Source organism: Rutilus rutilus (genome assembly GCF_951802725.1).
Source record: "Rutilus rutilus genome assembly, chromosome: 5".
Lineage (NCBI taxonomy): Eukaryota > Metazoa > Chordata > Actinopteri > Cypriniformes > Leuciscidae > Rutilus > Rutilus rutilus.
This window is the reverse complement of record NC_140213.1, coordinates 8,608,193-8,634,730: the sequence shown is the minus strand read 5'-3', so window position 1 is coordinate 8,634,730 and position 26,538 is coordinate 8,608,193. Positions and strand designations below refer to the sequence as shown.

The 26,538-nt window shown below is 38.1% G+C and overlaps 3 protein-coding genes across 3 annotated transcripts; all 3 read left to right on the top strand.

Annotated features, from left to right (window-relative positions):
• Window positions 1-707: 707 nt before the first annotated feature.
• ccnl1a (cyclin L1a) lies at window positions 708-12,055 on the top strand. The gene is made up of 11 exons (XM_084409376.1): window positions 708-1,008; window positions 1,359-1,433; window positions 2,706-2,815; window positions 4,803-4,923; window positions 5,009-5,073; window positions 8,658-8,757; window positions 8,852-8,956; window positions 9,051-9,192; window positions 10,765-10,876; window positions 10,975-11,073; window positions 11,150-12,055. Exons 1-11 carry the CDS (start codon window positions 766-768, stop codon window positions 11,568-11,570), a joined length of 1,593 nt encoding a protein of 530 aa, XP_084265502.1. The 5' UTR covers window positions 708-765; the 3' UTR covers window positions 11,571-12,055.
• Window positions 12,056-16,688: 4,633 nt separating this feature from the next.
• Window positions 16,689-20,738, top strand: selenot1b (selenoprotein T, 1b). The gene is made up of 6 exons (XM_084409758.1): window positions 16,689-16,915; window positions 17,829-17,939; window positions 18,041-18,167; window positions 18,751-18,838; window positions 18,942-19,099; window positions 20,168-20,738. The coding sequence occupies exons 1-5, from the start codon at window positions 16,785-16,787 to the stop codon at window positions 19,064-19,066; spliced, it is 582 nt and encodes a 193-aa protein (XP_084265884.1). The 5' UTR covers window positions 16,689-16,784; the 3' UTR covers window positions 19,067-19,099; window positions 20,168-20,738.
• Window positions 20,739-21,267: 529 nt separating this feature from the next.
• tsen34 (TSEN34 tRNA splicing endonuclease subunit) lies at window positions 21,268-26,306 on the top strand. Its single transcript, XM_084409757.1, has 4 exons — window positions 21,268-21,974; window positions 22,987-23,128; window positions 25,050-25,322; window positions 25,885-26,306. Exons 1-4 carry the CDS (start codon window positions 21,642-21,644, stop codon window positions 26,100-26,102), a joined length of 966 nt encoding a protein of 321 aa, XP_084265883.1. The 5' UTR covers window positions 21,268-21,641; the 3' UTR covers window positions 26,103-26,306.
• The last annotated feature ends 232 nt before the right edge of the window (window positions 26,307-26,538 follow it).

Genomic DNA, 26,538 nt, shown 5'->3' with positions numbered 1-26,538 from the left:
ACGTTGAAATAAAAATGTATGAAAGGAGATAGAACAACTTAACTTCTCTCAAAGGGAATGTATCTGATTGCCATGATAAAATAAACGAAGCACAGCTACTTTTTTACAGCTACCTCAATTTTACAGACTACACATAAGTTGGCAAAAGTAGAAATAGCATGCTGATAAATCGCTATGCTAGCTCCCTCGTGATTACGTGGAGTGTTTTATGTGTTTACTTATGTTATACGTAAATAAAATTAATTTTCTCTTTCATTTCATTCGGCTCTACAATAGGTCGCGGATGTGTACAAATCTGCTGTTTGTCAAGCCAGACTTACGTCAGACCTACGTTCAATCCTTATAGAAATACAAACACCTGGAGGCGCAAGTGTCATTTACAGGAACACACTGCTGCAGGATGGCGATATGATCTGCAGGAGGCGCTGTGGGGGAAAAATCTACCAATAAAAAAAAAAAAACACCCTATTAATAACGCTTACAATCCCAGCATAACCAGCAATGTATTTAAAATGTATAATAAATGGTGTCTACTAATCTATCTATGGGCGCAGAAACGTACTTCAAAGAAATGTGTTCGGTTACAGCGTTGAATAATGTAACAGTTGTCTGACAGCGATTGTTTGTTTTGGTCACATGACACACATCTCTGCACCAATCAGCGAGCTTTCACAGAAGCCGCCGTATGCAGTGCTGTTATCCGCTCTGGGTTGCGAGAATATTTCTAGATTCTAACGTCCTCGGCAGGTACCGACGACAGCGATCATGGAGGCGTCGATGGCCACCGGTCCCGCCGCAAACGCTCCCGCTAATAGCGAAGGCATATTAATAGGGGATAAAGTGTATTCCGAAGTCTTCCTCACCATCGATAATTCTTTGATTCCAGAGGAAAAGCTTTCCCCAACCCCGTCTATGCAGGATGGCCTCGACCTGTACGTCGAGACCGACCTGCGGATCCTGGGCTGCGAGCTCATCCAGGCCGCCGGAATCCTGCTGCGCTTGCCGCAGGTAATTCTTATGTTTGTTGGAGTACAAAAACGATTAATCTAAGTGAAACTGTTATATAATGGTGGAAGTTGAAATAAACAATTGCGATATGACATTATCAATCAAACACCTCTAATTAGACAAAACACGCCAAACTTTCCCATGGACTTAAAAGACTTGTTAAAAAAAATCATATAACTTATACGTTTAGCTTTTACACACAGTGTTTAATCCTGTGTTCAGTAACATGGATTCTGTACGTCTTACACGAACGGTGTCCGTCGGCTAGACAAAAACAAAATGGCGGACGGTGCTTTTTAAACAAAACAGGGCGGTTTATTAAATTTTCTTTAATTGCATTTCTGTTTCAGGTTGCCATGGCGACCGGACAAGTGCTTTTTCATCGCTTCTTCTACTCGAAGTCTTTCGTGAAACACAGTTTTGAGGTAAGAGAATAAAGCCGTATTTACAAGCAATGCGGATGGCAGCCATGTTGTTCAAACTGCTCTAAATGACTTTCAATCAGATTATAACCAAATTGTATAGTGTATACAATTTTTTTTTTATGTTGGCTTCACAACAGGGTAATTATAATGGACTTGTTTTCAAACAAACTGTCTAACTTGGCGTAATTTTTGGCCATCATACATAACGTTAGGCCTGTTTGAAAGGAACACTGTCTAGTTAGACAGCTCACTATGTTGTCAATTTTAATATTTATTTAGCTTTATTTTATATATATAAATGTGAAAACATTGCTGTTTTGAAAGAAGTCTCTTATCAAGCCTGCATTTATTCAAAAATACAGAAAAACAGTAATATTGTGAAACATTATTACAATGTAATATAATGGTTTTCTATTGTAATATACTTTTAAAATATAATTTATTTCTGTGATATAAAGCTGCATTTTCATTAGCCATTACAATCTTCAGTGTCACATGATCCTTCAGAAATCATTCTGATATGCTGATTTATTGTCAATGTTGGAAACTTTTTTTTGGACCCTGTGATACTTTTTTCAGGATTCACTGATGAATAAAAAGTTGAAAAGAACAGTGCTTATTCAAAATAGGAATATTTTCTAACAGTTTAAGTCCATTGAACACATCCTTGCTGAATAGAAGTATTAATTTCTTTCAAAAAAACAAAAATGAAGAAACAAAATGACTGGCCCCAAACTTTTGAACGGTAGTGTGTATTGTTACAAAAGATAATGAATTAAAGAAATGCTTTTTTCTTTTTATAACTGAGTATCAAATCAGCATTTATGAATGATTTCTGAAGGATCATGTGACACAATGAAGACTGGAGTATTGGCTGATGAAAATTCAGCTTTGTATCACCGAAATAAGTTACATTTTAACGTACGTTAAAATAGTAAACCATTATTTTAAATTATAGTAAGATTTCACAATATTGCTGTTTTTTTCAGCAAAAAACATAAAAAATAGTTATGTTTCCAAACGTTTGACCGGTACTATATAATTTGTGTGTAGCTGTCTGTTTTCATTTGCCGACACTTACAAAACGAAATCCATTTCATGCAACATCTGCTCAAATTCACTATTTAAAAGCAGAAAATGTTTCTTGTCCACGTACAAGTTCTGAAATTGATATATTTATGGGTATATTGGCCTATCACCTAATGTATGCCGCTTGGTTTCTTGTGTAGCAGTGTTTCTGACAGCTCTTTCTGTCATCTGTTCTCTATCTAGATTGTTGCCATGGCCTGCATGAACTTGGCTTCAAAGATCGAAGAAGCCCCTCGACGAATTCGAGACGTCATCAATGTGTTTCATCATTTAAGGCAGCTCCGAGGCAAAAGGTAAGCATGTCTCGGTCTCGCAGGGCTTCTGTCACACCGTTTCCTCTGTTCGTTACCCGTGCGCCCAACCTCCCACCCTTAACCGATTCATTTTTCTTTGAACAACATTTAATGTCATCACCTCAAATTGTAAATGATTCAGGTATACTTAAACATGTTAACTGTGAGTAGTCTGTGCACTTCTGTTTGTCGTTGATATGATGTCTTAATTTTGTTTGCTTTATTCTAAACCATTTTAAAGCTTTTCAGTTCCGTCATCAGTCATAATTGGTAGTAACCGCAGGATATTACCTGAACGAGTAAAATACGTTCAAACGGCTCAAAAGGTTAATTTTGATCAAGGGAATATGATGGCAATTGGGCTATGTTGCATAAATCACTGGCTAGTCTAAATTCTAAAAACAATTAAAATAGAATAAAAAGGAAAAATTGTTCATCTGAAATCAAGGACGCGGTATTAACTTGAATTCTCTTTTCCCTTGCAACCAACTAACAGCGACCAGCTACATTTACCAATGCCTGGGTGATGTGGAATGGTACGTAGAGATGAAGCAGTCGGCATGGCAACAGTGAGCGAGGTGTCGCTTCCCCCCCTCCCCCGGGAGAAGCCAGTGGTCTGAAAGCGGTCACTGGGATATCGGGGATCGACAGGTTGGCCGCTGGTCCGAAGCGTCTGGGTGACTCCTGTATCTCAGTTTAAGCTTATTGTCTCTGCCAGCACAGGTGACGATCTAAATTTTCATTTCATTATCAAGAGACACCTCACCGCACATGTCATAGCTTCCACAGAAATATCTCACTCTGCACATGTTCACATGACAGGAGCTGTGAGGGTTGCACACTGAGAACGTGTTTATTTTATTTTTTTTTTTTTTGCGTCGTGATATAAGTCTTCTGTTTGGATTGGGTGTTTTAGACACTTTATTGTCCAAAATGCACAATTAAATGTTGAGTTATCCTAAGAGCAGACTTCGACATCAGGTTGTCAGAGCTGTTTTGTGTGCATCTTGCCTTAGAAATCACTAACCATGTTGTTTAGTGTAGATTTTGTTTGACTATTATGATTTCAGATGTAATTGTGTGACTGGAAACTAAATATGTTGTGTTAATGTTTATGAAATATTTCTGCATGTCTGGATGTCATGTCAGTGAAAATGAAAACATTTAGATACTAACTATTGAAATATAAACAGTTTTCTGTCTATTTCAATGCCAGAAAATTCGAAATCTGTTATTTTTGTCAAATGTAGGCTCTTTTCCAGTACTGAATAATTGAATTTGTAATATTGTTTAGTTGTACAACATAGTTTTGGTAAAGTCTTAAATGTTAAGTGTTTTTTCTTGATATCACAACTGGACAGGTATAGTTTTTAATAGCTAAAAGAGAACAAGAATAAAATTAATTTAGATGGTCACCTTTTAGTTGCTCAGTATTTTTTGCCGTTGTATTGCAGATTTTGAACACGTAGTGAAGGTGACCAGTGTTATTTACGTGATTACCTTACACACCCTGAAGTACATACGTACTATTCTCAAATCGTGACTCAGCCTTGTTATGATGTTGTCATGAGCTTGTTCTTCAAGTAGTGTTTTTGATAAAAAGCTTTTTAATGGTTCTGCTGAGACCTTGTATACTGTGTGTTGAGGTTTTTGTTTCCCAAGATTGACCTGGTTAGTGTATTATTGTGATATTGCTTAGTGCGTTTATAGTAGAACGTGTTTTTTTTAATATATATATTCTGTTGAAGCTATGATGTGGTGAGAGGTGGAGCATTTTCTTGCTAGTAACTTGTGGCAGTACTAAAAGTCTTAAACTGAAATTACAGGAGTCAAAAAAACTGGACCTGTTGCCTGTAGTTGGTTGAAAGGGAAACAGAATTATTTGAATTGAAAGTGAAAATGAAGCAAACAAAAGGCACTTTTTCATTGTCTTGAATAGTATTTGGGTATGGGGAAACCATTTTACTTTCGTTCCTTCATAAATCAGGAGTCCAAGTCCATTGATACTTGATCAGAACTACATAAACACCAAAAACCAGGTGATAAAAGCTGAACGGCGTGTGCTGAAGGAGCTGGGCTTCTGCGTCCACGTCAAACACCCACACAAGGTATGTCACTTTCTTTTGTTGCACTTAATAGTTTTGTTGGAAAACAAAATGAGTGACTTAACATGCAGTTTGGTTGGTTTTCTAGATAATCGTCATGTATCTGCAAGTCCTTGAATGTGAGAAGAACCAAACGCTGGTCCAGACAGCATGGTGAGTAAATAAGCAATCTTGGATTGGATGTCTAGACACTGCGGTGTAACCAGCCCAGTAATTAACCCTCTTACGTAACTTTTCTGTCCCCTCATCTGATGGATTGGTGTATTCGTGGCTCATGTGTGTGTTGGTGTGTGTCTTCTGTTTAAATCTCTTGTTCATGGCTGTAATTAAAGGAAAATGGAGAGCTTAGTTTAACTCTGTCCTTTCTCTCTACTCTTTGATTAAAGGGTAGTCCATGATGGTAAGTGTCATAAAGAACCTCTGAACTCTGCTCCTCCAACCACATGACCTCAGGAATCTCCCCCCATTGGCTGCCCTTCTCGAGACAGCCAATCCAGTGAGAGCTCTCTGCCCGAGAATCACTGAAGGGGGCCTTTTCCAGCTGCCATCAGCATCTTGTTTTCTTGCGGTTGTCCAAAAGGATTTGTATTTTTGTTTTTGCTTCAAGTCTCAAGTTTTCTCTTTCTTTTTAATTATTTGCTTTCACCTTTATAAGGTAGTTTTAAAACCTGAATATTTGCATTTCATTATTAGACTTCACTTATTAGATTTAGGTGGTATACGTAGACTACTTTTTTTTCTTCTTTTTTCTAAATGTACTCCAAATTAAAGGGTAAATCACCCAAAAAGTAAAATTGTTGTCATTCACCCTGATGTCTTTTCAAACCTGTTTGATTAGTTTTTTTCATAGAATAACCAAGTATACATTTTAAAGAATGTTCACGTTGCTCTGTTCCATACATTGACAGCATATAGTGTCCAGAGGCTGTCAAGATGTAAAAAGGGCAAAAAAGTGGTCATTGTTCTCTTTATTCAAAGTCTTCTGAACTCTAATCTTATGTGCTTCTACATAAACATAATTTGTTTTATTTAAATTTGTAAGATTTATCTCGAAGATAAAGCCTTTCCCCCAGATTTTGATCAATTATAAACATGCAAAATGCATATGTGTAAATAGTATTGAAACCTCTACTGGGTGATGAGAGTTTTGCTGAATAGCCACTTCTCCACACGCAAAGCTATTATATGGCTTCAGAAGAGTTGTAATATGGCGCACAATATGCTTTTTCATGCTTTTATGTTCATTTTGGAGATGGACAGCCTCTGTTCACCATATTATTCCTTTGTATGGGGTGGGAAGGTCTTGAACATTGAACGTTTGTCTTTTTTTGTGTGTGTTCCGCTGAGGAAAATTTCATGGGTTTAGAATGACATGATGGTGAGTAAATGACGTTTTTTATTTTGGGTGAGCTATTCCTTCAAGCAATTATTATCACAATAATTTGGTGTGAGGCGTTATGTCTCACAGGAACTCTCTCCTGCTCAGTCTACGCTTGAACGATATGTTTGAAGCTCAGAATTTTCATATAAATCAGATATTCTAAGTAGGGTTGGGAATCGAAAACCGGTTTCAGTTCTGGAATTGGATACTTAAGGTCCAGAATCGGATACTCATAATAAAATTAGCTTCAATTCCGCTTATCGATTCCTGTTTGTGAATTTTAGTGTGATTTCAATCCATTTTCAAGCGCATGAACACGCGAAAGAGAACTCAATTCGGCGAATTTTCTTTGCACACACATCTAAAATGCGCACACAGAGAGCCATCTCATATAGTGTGCAATACTGAGTTGAGTTCTCGTACGTCGTCTTGGGCTTGAACGCACAAATGCACACAAAATTATGTCAAAATCCTCGTAAACAGTCATGTTGTCTTAAGTGAACCATTGAGAAAGAAAATGCATATTGGATCCTGCATACGGTCTTAAAGTGACAGCAGCCTAATAAACCTGCTGCAGTCTCATTAATGCTAATCAAAGAACAAAATCACTTATTGATCTTGACGGAATAACTTTTGTAACTTTAATAAGGATTAATCTATATTTTATTTATAAAAAGCAAACCATGTAGTGTTATTTTACAGTTGATTACAATTTCTGTACCTGAACTCTGTTTAGTTGTATTTATTTGTGCTATTGCTAATGTTTATTTGTTCTTATTTTATTAGTTTACTTGTCTTAATGTTTGAAATTTATATCGGTTGTTTTTGCTGTGGTATTTTAGTTTAAACTGTAGGAATATGTTCTTCAGGCTTTTTTTTTTTTTTTTGGCAGCTGATTTTTGTTTATGAAAATCAGCTGCAACAAAATGTTTTGGCAAAAGACTAAGAATAAATATGTTGGACATAAATGTTCGACACTTTTTTTTTTTTTTTTTTTTTTACCTTTTTTTGGAATCAAAAAGAATCGGAATCGATAAGCAAAATCAGAATTGGAATTAGAATAGCTAAAATTCAAATGATACCCAACCCTAGTTCTAAGGCCTGCAGTATAAAATCTAGAGTGGTTCTATTTCAGCGGAATTCACAAAAATGTAGTCTTTCCCTTATTTGTCGTAATGACAGCGTTTTGGGTCCATAGTATCCATCTGCTTGCTTGCTTTTTTCAGAGAGCTTTGCATCTCATTTCTGGCAGTCATCCAGAGTTGAAGTTAAAGATTGTCTGTCTGCAAGTCTCCATTTAGCTGTGTATCCTAATACTACAGGAGACCTGTATTTGTCCATTCCCAGGGCAACTCCTCAGCCCGCTTTGCATGCTGTATATTGTTATGAGTTGCATGCAGTCATCAGTGCTACACCCCTGCTGCTCCTGTTTCTCTTCATTTTACACTGTCATCTGCTTATTTTATGGAAAGTTAAGCGAGTATGTAAGATGGAATTATGAAAACACAGATGGAGTTGTAGTAGAGCTGCACGATTCTGGATAAATTGAGAATCACAATTCTTCTGTTTCAGACGAAGATCACGATTAACATGTAGTTTACTAGAGGTTCTAACAAATGTTAATTGCTGCAGTCTGTTTAAAATGTTTAATGAATCTGAATGAATTATTTTAAAGTTGGTTTGAATGAATGATTCAATGACATTGATTACATTAATGAATGAATCCGCATTTTTATTTGATCAAACCTCTTGAAGAAATGAAGCGTCATGTTACTTTCAAAAGGTGATTTACTCTATTTTGATTGCTTCCATAGACATGTTTATAGCTAAACTTTTTTACCAGTTCTTCTGTGATAACAGAATATCGATACTGTGTGGTTGAAAAACTTGTTTGTTCATGACAACTGCCCTCTCTGGCTCAGCGGCAGTGCAGACGCAGGTTTGAATGTTCTGGTGTGATTTTTGTCAAAGGTTTAATAGACACAGGTGATTCGGTTTGGTTTTCGAATCGAGATCGCAATCTTTTAACGATTAATCGTGCAGCTCTAAGTTGTAGAAATGTCGCATGCAAGCCAGTTATATTTTTGACAAATGTCCTCCCATGAGCTTGTCTATGTGCACATGGCTACACTGAACGTGTGCGTGTGCCCATTCACACTGCATGCTTGCCTTAAAACTTCTGTAGAACGACAGAGGAACGTGAGGCAGAGAGGGAAAGGACAAAGTTAAGCTCAAGCCTCCATTTATTTTTGGTCTTTTTGCATCATGTGACAAATCTCGTACATAAAGATGATGTTATGGATGATCAACCCATGCAGGGAAGTTGCAATTTTGTGGTTCACCTTCTGTGTTGCAGGAACTACATGAACGACAGCCTTCGCACTAATGTGTTTGTGAGATTTGAAGCTGAGACCATCGCCTGTGCCTGCATTTACCTCGCTGCACGAGTGCTACAGGTACAAAACCGTTCTCTGTCCTTCATCACCTCTTCTTGGGTTTACTCAGAGATGTGGTGGTGTTGATGTCTGACTTTTCCCATCATTCCTTCAGATATCGTTACCCTCTCGGCCGCTCTGGTACCAGCTGTTTGGTGCTACGGAGGAGGAGATCAAAGATATATGTACAACCACTCTGAAGTTGTACACCAGAAAAAAGGTTAGACCTGTTTCACCTGTTTTTAAAATGAGCAGGTCTTCACTCGTGTGCTATATTGAGTCTTTGTTTCTGATTTGTTTCCTTTGTTTTTTAGCCAAATTATGAATTCGTGGAGAAGGAAGTGGACAAGAGGAAGGTGGCTCTACAGGAAGCCAAACTGAAAGCCAAAGGGCTGAATCCAGATGGCACTCCTGCTCTCTCCATATTGGGCGGATTCTCTCCTGGATCCAAACCATGTAAGTTGTCACTTCCTCTATCTATTGTGCAGTCTAACGGCTTCACTTTAAAGCATAGTTTACCATCGTTGTTCCAAGCTGCTCTTTTTCCATACAAGAAATGGAAAGCCTAAAGTATACTTTGGTCTTTATGCATACACCCGTTGTTTCACGGTCAATACTGAAATGAAGGAGATTGATCAGCTATGAACTACTGGAGAGCTTAACAACATTAGACTCCCGTGTCGACGAGTGATGTGTGAGGGGATTAAGTAGGGTTGTGTGATAACACGATTTTATATTGCAAACGAGGGTATAAAAGAGAGATCGTAGTATCATCCTGTTACAGCCACACTCTATCAGGTGAAGTTCTGGTGCCCCTGTCCCAACATACTGTACAATGCGATATACATTCACATATTAAGTGAATGTATTGGATCCGTGCATTCGATCTTAAAGTGACAGCCGCCTAATAAACCGTCTGTGCCATAAATGTTAGTCAAACAACAAAATGCAAAGAGAAAATTACTTGCTGCCTTTGACTGAATAACTTTAGTAGCTTTAACCTTTTGAGCGGTACGGTCCCACTTATGGGGATTGGAATGAACAGTGACGTCAAACTGTGCTTTCGCACGTTGGTTGGCGCTGAGCCAGAGACGGACGCGCTCAGCACTGTCATATATCAAACTATTTTTTTATAGTGTTTTCAAACACATAATGTTTAATTTAGGTTTCAGAGATTTAAATACACATAAGCACTACAATACATTTGGAGTTTGTAAAATACACACTGATGTCAATGGAAGCAGCAATAACAATCTATTCAAATATAATTTGCCGACGTGTGTTGTTCATATCAGATACACATAGTGTAAGTAACTATAAAGTTTATTCTTCACCCAGGTAACCGACCACTTTCTTACATATATTTCAAAATCAAGGTTATTTATAAAGGTTTTAAACGACAAAACACACTCCCTTACACGTATTTGAGAATCGGAATATCAGATAGTTGTTGACATGGTAAGCAAATTGTGAATATTTTAAAATAAAAAAGGAAAAACGATATAAAAGCGATACATCTACCATACAGTGTTATTGTGGCTGCGGTGTATCACGTGACAAGCGTGACGTGTCGCCATGGAAACATTGAGGGTGAACGTTCTAAAACTCACTCTGGGGGGTCAGTTAGAATATTTTAAACTTGCGTGTGAAAGGGTTAAGACTTTCATACAGTGAAGTCTATGTAGGCCTAGTTTTTTTTTTACATTTGTTTATTCAGTTTCTTACTTGAATTGTAGTTACAGTAAATACACTTACTTTAGCTTATATTGTATTTTTAATTTGCATCTTTGTTATTTTTAACAACAAAGATAAAATAAGATTTTGATCGCATCACTTACCCCTACTTTGCCTAAATGATCTATCATTCTTGATTTTTCTCCCTTTATTTTTAGTTTAGTAAATGATAACAGAACATTTATTCTTGAGTGAACAATCCCTTCAAAACACATCTCACTAGCCTGAAGATGTCTACAGGCGTCTGTTTAAGGTTAACAGTAAACCTATAAAAAATGTAATGCTTCCTGTTAGGTTCTCCTAACATAATGAAGGCAGATGAGAAGTCTCCCAACCCTCAAACGCTTAAGGCCATGAAGAAAGAACCAGAAGATCGGACTCAGGGCTCTAAGAGCCCACACAACGGGTGAGTTATTTGACAGACAAATTATGCAACTGTCATCAGATACTTGTTTAGTTTAATTAAAGAGCACTGATTAAGCATCCTCCTTGTTCTTTCCTCAGACTCAGGAAGGAGAGCAAGTTAGGTCGGAACAGTAGGAGTGCAAGTCGTTCTCGTTCCAGAACGAGATCCCGGTCCAGATCTCGCTCTCCCAGACGACAGTAAGTACCATTTGCGGTGCGCTGCTGTATGTTCTATGATGTTTGTGTCTATACTCAATTGCTGCCTTTCCTCTAGTTACAATAACAGGCACAGTCACTCAGGCACCTACAGCTCTCGGTCCCGTAGCCGCTCTCACAGCCGCAGCCAATCACCACGGCGACACGCCAACCACGGCCCTCCGTCTCCCCTCCTGCCACACTTGAAGTCAAAGCAGCGCTCAGACGATCTGCACCAGCACAGCAGACACGCCCACAAAAGGAAACGGTCGCGCAGCCGCTCTCGTTCCACCAGCAAGCCCCGCGAGCGGGACAGAGAGCGAGAGAGAGAGCGGGACCGGGATCGAGGTGCCTCTGACCTGGCGAAGAAGCACAAGCACGAGCGTAGCAGCGGCGGCCATCACCGCGACCGGCGGGAACGCTCGCGCTCGTACGAACGCTCTCATAAAAGCAAACACCACAGCAGCAGCCATTCAAGCCACAGTCGACACAGACGCTGAGTGTTTTCTTGTTACATGTCTGTGAGACTGCGGGTGCGTTTGTGTTCGATTTAAGTGGTCAACGTTGACCTAGTTGTCTGTTTTACTTTGTTGATTTCTTTTGTGTTATTTTGCTGTTTTAGTTTTAAATGTTGAAAGGATATGAAACTACATATTTACAGTGTAAAGATGGGTTCAATGTTGATGTAATATGGGAAATGCTTTGATTTATAAAAGCAAAGGTGGGAAAATCAATAGTTACATAGAAAAATGAAAAATGTTTTCAGGAAAGGCAACGATACTTTGCACAGACATAGGAATAATAAATAAAGATGCTCTGCTGATGGAAGAAAATTGGTTACTCTGAAAATAGATCATATTTTTTTACAGCTGGATGCAGACTTTTTTTTTTGGGATCATGGTGACTTTGTTGCACTGGTTTTTAGTCTGCACGTCTTCAATGTCTGATTTTTACTCAATAAAAAGTGACTTATTCCTACTGTCAATTGTTGTTTTTTACTCTGTTATGGAACTTGGTTTTATGAATTGAAAATTTCTTGAGACTTTTAAGGCAAAACCTATTATCACAAAATTATATTTATCACACCAGCACAAACAGCTAATATCTGGAGCTGTGCTGTTACTGATTTTAGTATATCAGCTTGTCATACATGTGTTTTTTTTCTCTTATATGAAGGAGAAACCTGTTCATTCTAGTGAATCTTCTGTTTGAGGGAGGGGTCTGGAACACAAATTCACAAATAATAGGAAAACTGAGGGCCAGAATCCCTTTTCCATACTGGCCACTTTCTCTTGTTCACTGGTGCCTCTTACAAGGTTTTGATTCTGCCATTGTCTTGGACAAGGACAGCTCAGCTTCAGACTGTACAATAACCTTCTCAGTCTGTCCACTTTTGTCAAACCTTTCCACATCAGGCTTGTTGATCAGTTGCTCAGTGTATTTCATGCAGGTAGCATCTGAAGACCAGGATATGGTTTTGTTGTTTTGTTCTTGAATTAAGCAGGGTTTAACCCTCATGCTGCATTAGGACATTTTTGGTCATTTTCAGTTTAATTTCTTTGACCATTTTGGCTGTTTTAATTCAAATGGCATGTAATTTGGCAAAATTGTGACTTTTTGGATACATGTTAAAATTTTGATCCCATGTTGCATAATATGTATAACACACACTGTGTAGATCAAATAGGAACATATAGCACCATAATGACCAAAAATGGCCCATTGAAACACATTAAAACGTTGTTTAAAGCCAGGGCCGTCATTAATACATGAATCATGACTTATGTTGAAACATCCTTTCATTTTGAAGCAAAAGCATTATATAGTGTATTCCACCAGATGACGTCACTACATAGGTATTCCCTATGGGGGGAAATGCATGTTATTTTCCTGATTTCCACTAGGGGCACTATTGACTGTGTTACGAAGCATTTTAATGGCTCAATGATCTAAAAATATGTTTCTGAGTATGTGTGGATGTCTGAGAGCAATGTGTGTCTGCATTGACAAAAGTGTGTGTGTGTTTAGGGCCTAAATATAATACATGGTGTTTAGGCGAGTGACAAAAATCATAATATCCATCCATCCATCCATCTTCTTCCGCTTATCTGGGGCCGGGTCGTGGGGGCAGCAGTCTAAGCAGGGATGCCCAGACTTCCCTCTCCCTAGACACTTCCTCCAGCTCTTCTGGGGGGACACCGAGGTGTTCCCAGGCCAGCCGGGAGACATAGTCCCTCCAGCGTGTCCTAGGTCTTCCCCGGGGTCTCCTCCCTCTCGCGCCGGACGGTTTGCCAGAATCTCTTCGAGGCCGACCGGTAGTCCTTCTCCATGGCCTCACTGAACTCCTCCCAAGCCCGATTTTTTGCCTCCACAACCACCCGGGCTGCAGTCCGCTTGGTCTGTCGGTACCCGTCAGCTGCCTCAGGAGTCCCACAAGCCAGCCAGGCCCGATAGGCATCCCTTACTTCCGGTGTCCACCACCGGGTTCGGGGATTGCCGCCTCGACAGGCACTGGAGACCTTATGGCCACAGCTCAGAGTGGCCACGTTGACAATGAAGGTGGAGAACATGGTCTACTCGGACTCAATATCTCCAGACTCCCTCGGGATCTGGTCGAAGCTCTGCCGGAGGTGGGAGTTGAAGATCTCTCTGACAGGAGATTCGGCCAAACGTTCCCAACAGACCCTCACAGAACGTTTGGGTCTGCCGAGTCTGTCCAGCTTCCTCCCCCGCCATCGGATCCAACTCACCACCAGATGGTGATCAGTTGACAGCTCCGCCCCTCTCTTTACCCGAGTGTCCAAGGAGTGTGGTTCCAGAGCCCAAGCCGTGCGTGGAGGTGATCCTGACTATCTCTAGTCTGAATCTCTGAACCTCACGCACAATCTCAGGCTCCTTCCCCGCCAGAGAGGTGACGTTCCATGTCCCATGTTCCATGTTTCTGTGTCCAGGGATCGGGTTGTCGAGGCCCCCGCCTTTGACTACCGCCCGATCCACTAAGCACCGGCCCCTTACGGTCCCTCCTGCAGGTGGTGGGTCCATGGGAGGGCGGCCCCACGTCGTTCCTTCGGGCTGAGCCCGGCCGGACCCCATGGGGGGAAGCCCGACCACCAGGCGCTCGCATATGAGCCCCAACCCCGGGCCTGGCTCCAGGGTGGGGCCCCGGCTGCGCCATGCCGGGCAACGTCACGGTCCTCGAATTTATTGGCATCATAAAGGGTTTTTGAACCGCTCTTAGTCTGACCCGTCACCTAGGACCTGTTTGCCTTGGGAGACCCTACCAGGGGCATATAGCCCCAGACAACATAGCTCCTAGGGTCATTCGGGTACTCAAACCCCTCCACAACGGTAAGGTGGCAGTAATATAATACTCATATTGTATTATATTATATTATATAATAAGCATAATATCCTGAAGGTCATATTTTACCCTTTCTGTCTATACTCTCTCTCTCTCCCTCTCTCTCTCTCCCTCTGTGTGTGTGTGTTGGTGGTGTAGGATGTGTGTGTAGGCGTGTATGTGTGTGTGTGCATTTAGCAAGAGAAAGCACTTCTCACTGCATTGTTTTCTTTCAGTTTGATTTGGCTGAACAATGACCCCATTTTGTTTTAAAGTTTTTGATATGTTTATAGAATTTAGAAAAATAAAAATTCACGTTCATGGTGATCTTGTAGTTTTGCTTTCTTAGGTAGTTTGCTTTCTTGTAGTTTTCTCAGGTTATAGTCACCTAGTAGAAATCAGGTAAATGTTTGCAATACTGCAGATGTTTGCACTGCAGTATGTCAATTATATGAAAAATGGTACCAATTGGTGGAAAACATGCAGTAAAAAGTATATATTTTATCCCAAGGCTTGGTAATGACAGGGGATTTGAATAGAAATGATGATTTTATGATATTATGACAGTGGGTTCAAAAATGGATATTTTAATGGGTTTAAATAGGATCAAATTTGTCCTTAACGCGCTATGTGTGATTTTGAATAAAAAATAAAAATGCACCAAAAATAATGTTGCAGCTAATCTTTGACATATTCAAGACTGTGATAATCCAAAGCCAAGGTTTTCACTTTGCATTTAGTATATGGAAAATAATAAAAATTTTGTGTTTTTTCCTCTTATACAAATTGGAATTTAAAGGGTTAAAATCCTGAAATTAAATAAATATTTGGTAGTTATGATGAGGATTGATGCTGGTTAAAAGATTCAACATAGTAAAAGTGGAAAATACTAATAATATATAATATTTTAGGCAGTATGTGACCATTTTTGGTCCTTAACGCGCTAAGTGTGATTTTTTTTTTTTTAAATCTGACACAACACAAAAAATTTAAATGCGTAAAAATCAATGTTGCTGCTAATCATGGACATATACCAGGCTGTGATAATTCCCTCCCAAGAAATCCACCTAACATGTAGTGCACAATTGTTTTTCATTTTTTAATGTTTTTTCCATCGATAAAAACAGTGGCATCATGTAAACAAATGGCATTTAAGGGGTTAAAATTCTGAAAATTAAATAAATATTTGGTAGTTATTTTCAGGACTGATGTTGGTTAAAATATTTAACTCATTGAAAGTGAAAAAAAAATAATATATAATAGTTTTATGGCAGTGTTTAGAGTGGACATTTGTCCCTTAATGCACTCAACGTTTTTTACAAGGGTAAAAAAATAAATAAAATAAAAAAAACCCTGAAAAAAATATTCACTGACTCAATCGTGATCAGAATATCTAATTCATAGTGAGTCCCATTCATTAATAATTGTGTAGTTGCAGGATTTACTTTACTCTGCTTTTGATATCCAACTTTCTGGTCATTCATTTTTCATCCACGGAGATACCCTTTAATTCCCTTGCTTTTGGGCACATTCCCCATTTCCGACAGTAGATGGTGATGTAAATTTTCCTACCAACATATTACGTGTTACATTCTTCTGAGTAGAACTGTAATTAATATTTTTTTTAATAGAATAGTAGTAATTCAATAAAGAATTTACTAATTAAATCATTTTAGGGCTTAACCGGCAGGTCAATAGTTGTATCACTAACGGTTGAGTGAATGATTAGATGACTTGGTCTTTATCGCCACCACTGATATAAGTGTCATTTATATAGATCAGTGGTCGCCATCTTCTGGCGTGAAGAGTCATTAAAAAAATAATAAAAAAAATTCCACCACTTCAAGCCTGTTCACACCAAGACAAATTTTCAGTGCGAAAACATTTTAATTTGAATGAACGGCTATTAATGCGTCTGCTGTTAGACCAACACATGTCGTCAGTTTTATTTTTTTTCCATGGAAAGGTTCAGAGAAAAACATAGTAAAAATAAATACATTTTATTAAAACAAAAAAAACATTTTAAAGATATACTTACAGTATAGTAATATTAATGTTCACTGTATAAATTGGTCATATAACTATATAGCTGCCTTTTAAATATTAAGATGAGGTTCCCTCGCGTGAGAATGATCATATTTGAAGTTTGATCCTTTAAAAGATTTAAAGATCCTGATTGATCCAGATTTTTTACCTTTAAAAGATTGAAAAGCTTGGTTCTAATCTATTTTTTTACAGTCTATGGTTCTAATGCACAGAATAACAGCCTGTCTGAAGCACGCGAGCTGATGATGAGAGCTCTTACTTTGACAGGCTGTATTCACTGCGGGAGGTTCCTGTTGGCTTCAGAGGTTCTGCGAGCAGATTGTGCGGGATGGAAACGCGGTGTTTAAGTCTTCTACTGGTCTGTGTGCTGTCAGTGTGTCATGCTACAGCCGACAATGCCAGCGTTAAAAAGATGAAAATGCAATATACTGGAATGCCACTGCTGAAGTTTCAGATTTGGTAAGCAAACGGAATGTGCTTCCGTTTCCTGTCAGTGCGCGTTCTGATCAGTGTCATGTGTTGATGAAGCAACTATTTAATCTAAACTGAAATTATGTACAATCAGTAAATGCATTAAAGTTGGATTATGTATGTTTCCTATTAGTTTTCTCTGTCTAGCTGAGCGTAATTGCCCCGTAGCCTAAGCATCATTGTGCAAAAATCATGTTTTTCTTTTTTAAATACCATGTAACTGCATAATTACCAATTTAGTAACGTTATATATAGTATATAGTGTTTTATATGACATTTAATGACTACTCTCCTTGGTCTTTCAGGAGACAAAACAACAAAAACCCCTTTATAGCATGGAATTCATATTTTTTGTATCATTAGTAAACGGAAGTATAGCACACAATTAACCCTTATGAATATTAACCATGGTTTTACTACAGTAACCATTAACTATGAATTATTATTATTTATTTTTTTAAGTAAAACCATTGTAGCTACAAAATTAACCATGGTTTAACTATGGTTTATTAGTAAAACCATAATAAACCCAAAACTACATGTTTTACAATAGTAAGTGTACTTTTGTCCCTCAACGTTTGTTGTTAGGTATGGAAGCTTGTTTCTACAATGGAATTAAAAAAGGTAGACCATTCTGACTTCTGACTCGCAGGTGTGAGTCTATATCTCACAATTCTGACTTTTTTCCTCAGAATTGTGAGATATAAAGAGTAAACAATTATACAATTAAGATATAAACATTTGTGAGTCAGAATTGTGAGATCAAATGTTTTACCTTTTAATTTTTTATTCTGTGGCAGAAACAAGCTTTCATAATTATGCGAGCATATGTGAACCAGTTTATTGGTTTATTTTTTCCTCAGTGGGTCAGTTCCTTAATTCAGTGCCTCTCAATTTGCAGCGTGTCCTGAGGGTACAGGCGGGTGTTTGAAGAGTACTCTCGGGTTCTCTCCCAGAGGTACCCAGACATCCGCATCGAGGGAGAAAACTTCCTGCCACAGCCGATATACAGGTGGGTTTCTCACGCCTAAGGAATTTTGCATTGCAGACCATACAGATTCATGGTAGTCTGTGACTTTAACTCATAAACTTGTCTTTTTCATTTATTTTTAGACACATAGCTTCCTTCCTCTCGGTCTTCAAATTTGTAGTGATTGGTTTAATTATCCTGGGCAAGAACCCTTTCACATTTTTCCGTACGGAGACTCCAGGAATCTGGCTTTGGGCACAAGAGAATAAGGTCAGTGAGGGGCATTTTTGGAGTGCATGTCAATTTCTGTTGAAAAATGTCACATTATATTTGGGAATATATAATTCATAGTGAGTTGCATGCACTAAAAATTGCTTAGTTGTGAGATTTCCCTGCCTCTGCTTTTGATATCCACCCTTTTGGTGGTTTATTTATGTAATGGTTTTTTCTTTTTCTTTTCTTTTTTCTGGATTCTGTTCTTCTTTTCAGTTTTTAACATATAGGCTATATATCCCAGATGAATTTAAAATTTAGTATAATTTTTGTGTACGTGTGGTTTCAGTTTCTAAATATTTTTTTTTTTCTTCAAATTTTTAAATCAATTTGAGTACAAAAGTTAGTGATTTGTTTGTTAAAAAAATGTGTACGTAGTGTTCAAGCACAGTCTTTCCCCATAAGAACCTTTGAAAACAATGTAATAGAATTAAACCTTTAGTTCATCAATTGAATGTTTGGGAAATCTGTTATTCAGTCAGTTCTGTTTGGTGATGCTAGTGATTCAGAAATTACAGTTCCCACGTGAAATATTGCCCACTACATGTGTTTGTGACCTCAGTTTGTTGTGTTTTTATAGATATATGCCTGCATGATGGTGTTCTTCCTCTGTAACATGATTGAAAACCAGTGCATGTCCTCTGGCGCCTTTGAAATCACACTTAATGGTAGGACTGATGATTGATTATTGATCAGAATACTGATTTCACACTACATGATGTTTAATACTAGTCATTTTTACTGTGCCTGTGTGTGTTTATGCGCTCACAGATGTGCCTGTATGGTCAAAGCTGGAGTCAGGCCACCTGCCCTCCATGCAGCAGCTGTTGCAGATTCTGGAGAACGAGATGAAGCTGAGCGTACACATGGACTCTCTCCCCCACAGACGGGCGTAAGGCTGCAGGAACTGAACAGACTGGCTGTGACTTGTGGGTTGCCTGATGGTTTTTACGCCACCATGAATATAGTGGTGCAGGGATGACGTGTTTCTGTAGGCCAAAACCCGGTCATGGGTTAGCATTTTAGCATTTCTGGTTCCATCGTCCCGAAGTCAATGGGTTTTTTATTAAAAGCCTGAAATAAGGTCTGTGGTGAACACAAGCTCAAGATATTTTCATGTTTTATTCTACGACATAAAACACACCAGTAATACCCCACTCGTGAAGCTTTTACGTGTCTTGAAAAAAGTGGTCGCTAACAAGTGTGGGACTACAGAGGACATTAAACGTCATCGCACAGAGCAGTAAACTCATAATTGGCTCTTGAAAAATATTCTAACTCAAACTTTCAGGGAAAAAGTTTTTTTTTTTTTTTTTTAATAAAGACTGAAAGAGCTGTCAGAAGCTTAAAGGTGGTGACGTTGAAGTCTAGCCTACGTTTAGCTTGTATTTAGGCTCCGCAATTCATACAAGTTTTGCTCATTTGTGAAAATTATCTTGATGCTTGATTTGTTGATCACAGAGCTTATTTTTTGCAATAATTCAAAATCTTATGGAATAATCCTATTGGGTTTTTGTCTAAGGAACCAGGTTGACGCTGACTGCCGGGTTGATCTACAAAAATACATCATCCCAACACCACTCAAAGATCTTTGAATGTGTCCAAAATAATCCATTATAATACGTTGTGATTTTAAAGTCACTATGAAATCAGAATTGATTTTTTTTTTTTTTATGGAATATTGCAGTATTTATTATAAATTATTTATCTGTGGATATGATTATTATTATTTTTTTTTATTCATGTGCCCTCCTAATCTTTAATCAAAATAACTTGCAGCGACATCTCTGATGATGTTTTTTACTGGCGAGTATTTATTATTATTTTTTTTAGAACAGTTTTCACTCAGATATACATCACAACAGGGACGAAAAGACTATCGCAACTTCCATTTCATGCTGACTTTAAGAACATTCTGTGAATTCAGAGCTCCAGCTTGTTTGAACCTCATACAACACACTTTTATCTTTTCCCCCTCTTTGTAACTTTTTCTCCAGGTGTGTGATGTGAGTCATTGGTGTGTGAGACGGCATTAATGAAGGTTTGCACTGAATGCAGTGTGTCTGCTAGTGCAGGCTGGATGTCCAGTCCCTCTCGCTGCTCCACGAGTCTCCTGTACACACAGCCGCTCTGCAGTCTTCGGCCAAAAAGAACATGTGCTGTTAAGTGGATCAAATTGGTGTCAAATACAGTGTTTTACCTGTTTTCAGGTGTATGCAGTAGACTGCCGTATTAATTACTGAAATCAGTTTTCAAAGTATTGCCGTTCACAGTATTGGCATTCATTGGGAAATTCAAACTCTTTGTAATGTGTTCAGAACTACAAACTGTATTTGATTTTGCTCCCTTTCATCTCTCTTTATATGATCATGCCAATGTATTCATTCCACTCTGATGTTAATGCTGATTGCAATGTATGTTCTAGACAACGGTATTCATTAAAAGACAGTTCTGTAAATGTGTCCAATAACTAAATGTATCATCAAGGATGTACTTTGATACATTTTGATTTTTGATCATATTTAATATTTGTTTATACTGTGTTTTGAATAAAGTCAATCAATGATGGATGTGTAAACAATTGGTACCTATTTTTTTTTTTTTCTTGGAAACCGGTTGCCTTCCACAAGAGGACGCTCGATGGCTCAGAAGGCCGAATGCACCTTTGATCGACATTTCTTTTTCAGGATGTATTTTTCTTCCCTTTAATGGAGACATTTGTGCATTAAGCGGTGAAATATTTTAAACCTATTAATTATAAAGTTTGGCATCCGAAACACAAATGGAAATACTAAAGCGATTGAATAAAACGAGTATCTAGCTAGAAACGGCTGTGATTGGTTCATCTTAAAGAGCGATGAGAAAAGTAACAGATACCACATGAAAAAGCGACTAATCACATCAACGGCTTTTTTCGAGGAAGATTGCGTGTAACTTATTTTTAATATTATTATAATATATTAGTTATATAATATCACCAATTGCTTTCCATGTAAATCTATTTTAAACCATGCCAGTAAAGCGAATTGTGACTTGTAACTTTTAGGGGACCATTATGGCGCCTGCTGTTCTGTTTATTCAAACAGTGAGTGTGGTCACATCACATGGTATGCGATCGATGCATGCGAAGGAAGTTGTGTAAAGAATACACGTGTTGTGAACTAGTTGTGAATCGCGATTTAAGTTTTTGTAATGAATTTATAATGTAAAAGTCTTTCAGCAGATGAAAGAACTGAAATAACATTCGTGTTCAGGCTGCGCGAGGTGAGGCATAGTTCATTTTGAAACATCTGTGTCATCACTGCAGTCATGTTACTTTAATTTTCTTCGTGCAGTGCATCGAGATATCGTATTTCACTGTTATAATTTTTAGTGCCGATACAAAATGTCTTGGTAAATGCTCTTTAGAGCGGAGGCACGGCGTACACGTTGATAGTCATGTGTTGAGTCTAGGTGTGTTTTGGAAGAGTAATGGATGGGGATCCAGCAGAGATGAATATGCCACAATCATCATCATCATCAAGTATTGAAGTAAAGGATGATATGGATACCAGAAGTGAAAGTGAGAATCAGCCAGCAGGAGATGCTTTGGTGGACATCAGCTTTTGCGGATCCACTCCTCTGTTGTGGAAGGTGTCGGACATGAAACGGTGCAGGTCTGTGGGTGTGACCGGGGCTCTGGTGGGCTCTCTGGCCCGTCAGCCTCGGCAGAACGTGCGGCTGGGACGACCTCTGGAGCTCCTGCAGGAGGAGGCGCTGCTGCTGGAGGAGACGAGCACTGGTGTCGCTTCACTGCACACTCAGGTGTCACACTACACTACTACAGCCACATCTATCTATCTATCTATCTATCTATCTATCTATCTATCTATCTATCTATCTATCTATCTGTCTGTAAATTAAAGAAAACTTTTACTGAAGATAGTTTGCAGTTTCATCAGGTAGACGTAAGCTTCAAGACTCCCAAGGAGTTCATAGGCCGCCCGATCACAGCAGTTATTACCCTTCACTAATGTCTAAGCTATTCCTTGCTTCAGGTTGAATGATTCTCATTGGCTAATAGATAAACATTGTTATTTTCCACACATACAGATAGACTGACGCATATCTCCATCGATTATGCAGCTGACACTCGGACCCTGAAGTTAGGCACGTCATGACCTTCCTGGTCTCTGGGTTGCTGGGTGCCAGCATATCCAGAACAACAACTCAATCTCCAATAATAACAGTTGTCCCTTAACCTGTAACCAAGAAGACTAACACACACACCGACACACAGCTTCTTCGAGGTTGGATTTGGCCAGGCTCTAACTATAAACAGGAGAGTCTTCTCAAAACATCGAGATAATACGTTCTTTCTCTTAAGGAAATTACACTTTAATCTAACACGGAAAAGTAAAGACTTTAGCTATGAAATGGTCACTCAAACTTTTGATTCCAATGACCCTTACATGTTTTAACACATGTTGAAGACCTTTCTCAAACAAAACGAATCCGTCATTTCTGGAAGCCGGGCTAAATAAGCAAGCACTGCATTTAGAGAATACATGAAAAGAACATTTCAGTAATCACACTGGTAACTTCTATAACAAAGTAAAATCTCATAAGCCTAGAGAAGTCATTCAACTCATGTGATATTTAGAAGGAAAAATATTGATTAATACCTTGATTATAATCACTCATTAGATATACATTTAAGCAGCATTGGATTACAAAATCCATCCCCTTCTCTGTCTGTCTGTCTGTCTGTTTTTTGATAGTATCTATCTATCTTCCTTATTATGTGAGTGTATGTATGTGATATGATTTTCATCAGGATTGTGGAGATGAAGAGATGCATTCAGAGGCTGTGAGGCAGTATGAGGCAGGTCTGGAGAGAAGTTATAAGGAGCAGTGTGCTCTGGCCCTGGAGGACAAGAAGACAGTGCTGAAGAAAATCATCAATGAGAAAGAGAACGGTGAGAGAGAGGCGCATACCTCATTACATGTCCATATCACTTCGCCTGTTCACCAAATGATTTCAGTTATTTCAAAAGTCCTTACAACCTACAACAGCAAAGGAACCAAAACCCACTTCGACACTGACCAAGCACATAAATATAGTGAACAATAGGTTAAAAACGACAAATTATTTCCATGTTTTTTTGCCACAAAGTTATGTTTTATTATGTACGGAAAGCACATACTCTGTCTCCCGCTCTCCCACTCAAACACACACACACACACATACAGTACGGGCACACACTCGCACAGAAACGTGTTGTCAGTGCTGCTTCGATGATTTTATCAGTAAAATAGTTTAGCAACTTAAAATCTACATGACATTTTGCCATTAGTGAGGTAATAAGGGCTCTGTTATTGAAGCAGATAAACTTAAAGTTTCGCTATTAATAGAGACACTGCTGCCGAACACTGTTGAGAGACGCACAGGCTCGGGTAATTCACACACTCTTTCTCTCTCTCTAATAATTGCATTAATAACTGCATTAGTCTGTTATCAATGGCTCAAGCCTCTGTTACTAGCTCTAAAATGATGTTTTGGAATGACTAGCAATGGAGGCATGGGATGAGATGCGTAAGAAATTAGTCCTACACACAAGTCAAGTCAAATCACCTTTATTTATTTAGCGCTTTTTACAATACAGATTGTTTCAAAGCAGCTTTACAGAGATAACAGGAAAATAATGCAACAAAGTTTATTTCTCAAAGAAAATAGCGTCACTGCACACCTGTGTTTTAAGGACAAAAATGTCTTGGAATACAACATCTGAACAATGTCTTTTGGTGTGGTAACCATACAAGCGGAATAATTGACGACAGGCCATTCAGTTATTAGAAAATAATGCACACCCCATTCAAAGGCCCGTTGTCAATTACTCCTTACTTATGAATGTTCCGGGTTCAGTAAGTTAACATTTGCTGCAGAATTTGAGGTTCTGTTGATTAGCACAGAGAAGAATTATAACTTGTTTAAATTTGTTTTTAAAAAAGTGCAGTTACAGTTGAAGTTTAAGGGGCTTAAAATAAACGTTAAAATATGTTTGTTTTTTTAACTACAATTCACTTTTAATGATTAGCACTTTTCACTACACATATGGTTTCAAATTAGATGGGAAGATTTAATAAGATAAATAAGATTGTAAGCATTTCTGTGTAATGTTATATTTTGAGATTTCATTAAAACCTGTTTAGTAAAATTGATTGATCAGCTGACAAGCGAATAGTAGTACATTACCAGGATACTGCAAATAATGCTCTTGACCTATTTGTATTGCCTAACTGTTTTTTTTTTATTTATTTATTTTTTATTTAAGGCATCAGAACTTTAAACATCAGAAGAAAAGTATTGGACATTTGACAGTTTTTCCCCACAACTGTGTTAAAATATTAAAAACAAAAACATCCTCAGGGCTCAACACTAATCCCCTGCCTCAAAAATGAATGAATAAATAAAAAATATTGTTTTTGACCCATGTAACCTTGTATTCTAACAAATAAGGGTATGACACCAGTGAAATTTTACAATTCTTGAAAGCCAAACTAATATAAATATTCAAACATTAAAGGCAAGTAAACAGACAGTACCGGTAATACAAATAAGAACAAAAAAAAGAAATGAATTACATGCATTAGCTCTAATACAGAAATAAGACAGTAATTGAGTAAAGTTCTTAAATGTAAAATAACACTGCATGATCTTCACTGTATAAATGAAATGTAGATTCATCTTTATTAAAGCCACATAAGTTATTCAGTCAAGAGCAGGGTGATTCCCCAAAATTTTGACATAATATTGTGTTTTTGTTCGTTCAAGCATGATAAGAGCCTTGATACTGTATTCAACGTGTCAATGATATTTGACTCTTCCTGATCCCACAGCCACAGATGACTCCGGCAATGCAATTAGAGACCGTCTTAATGCATTGGACCAGGCTTTCCGCTTTCCGTGGCCGGCCATGGCAGTCCAGCTCTGTACTGCCCGTGCCGGCTTCAGCCACTGTCCAGAGGAACGCAGGTTCCTTTCCACTAATTGGCCGGTGCCTAGAGATGAACGCTTGAACACTAGATTCTGTGTATACAGGGATCTGAGAAATAAAGGCTTCTACCTGACCTCCGCAGGGAAGTTTGGAGGAGATTTCCTGGTATATCCAGGTATGTTTATGACAAAGGCAAATGTATTTTTTTATGGAAGCTTCTTTCCACTTGAGAATAAAAAGTAAAATCTGAATTATGAGATATAAACTCACAATTGTGATATAAATTCAGAATTGTGAGAAATAAACTCACTGAGAGAGGTTAACTCGTGGTTGCGAAATATAAACTCGCAATTACCTTTTTTTTTATTTTGTGAGAGATGTGAACTCAGAATTCCGTGCAAAAAGTCAGACTTGCGAAATGTAAACTCGGAATTGTGAGGGGAAAAAAGAATTACGACATGTAAACTCGGAATTGTGAGGGGAAAAAAGAATTACGACATGTAAACTCGGAATTGTGAGGGGAAAAAAGAATTACGACATGTAAACTCGGAATTGTGAGTTATAACTCGCAATTCTGAGGGAAAAAGTCACAATTGTGAGCTAAAAAAAAGTTGCAATTACTTTTTTTTTTTTTTTTTATTATGGAAACAAGCTTCCATAATTTTTTCATTGAATACAGAACATAAGTATTTTCAGTGCAGCTTAATAGTTAAGATCTTATTATTGTCTTTTTGCAGGAGATCCTCTGCGTTTCCATGCTCATTTCATTGCATTATGTATTTCCATGGATGAAGAGCTGCCTCTCAGTGATATTCTAGCTATAGCTCGTCTGGGCTCTAATGTGAAGAAAACAGTGTTGCTTTGCTCTCCGCAGAGCCGTAGTGAGACTGGGAAGGATGAGAGTGTGGAGGGTGATGTGGTGTATTCATCGCTGCAGTGGAGTTCTATGGTGTAACTACACAAATATTGCTTTTTTTCATCTATTTTTTTATAGTTCATAGATGATGTGGTGCTATTGGAAACTCGGCGTGTCTTCTGATGTGTATGTGTGTGTGAAATCAATTCTAATGACTGAATTCTGCTGGACTACTAAATGTGCATGACCAGCTATGCAGAGGGAGGATATTCCAATATCATCTAATAAATATCTTTAAAATGATATGAAGGGTGTGAGTCTATTTATTTATAATATTGGTTTCCATTGTTACTCAGTTTAAACCTCACAAGCATTAAAAATCTACTGATAAAGTGAGGTGACAAATCTACTATGCTTGATTGTTGCTTCATTCCTGATATGCAGGAATACTTGTTGAGCTCTAACTTTTGAAAAATAAAGTAAATATTGAAACAATGTGTTTTAAATATTTTGATTGAACAAACATTTTGGTAGC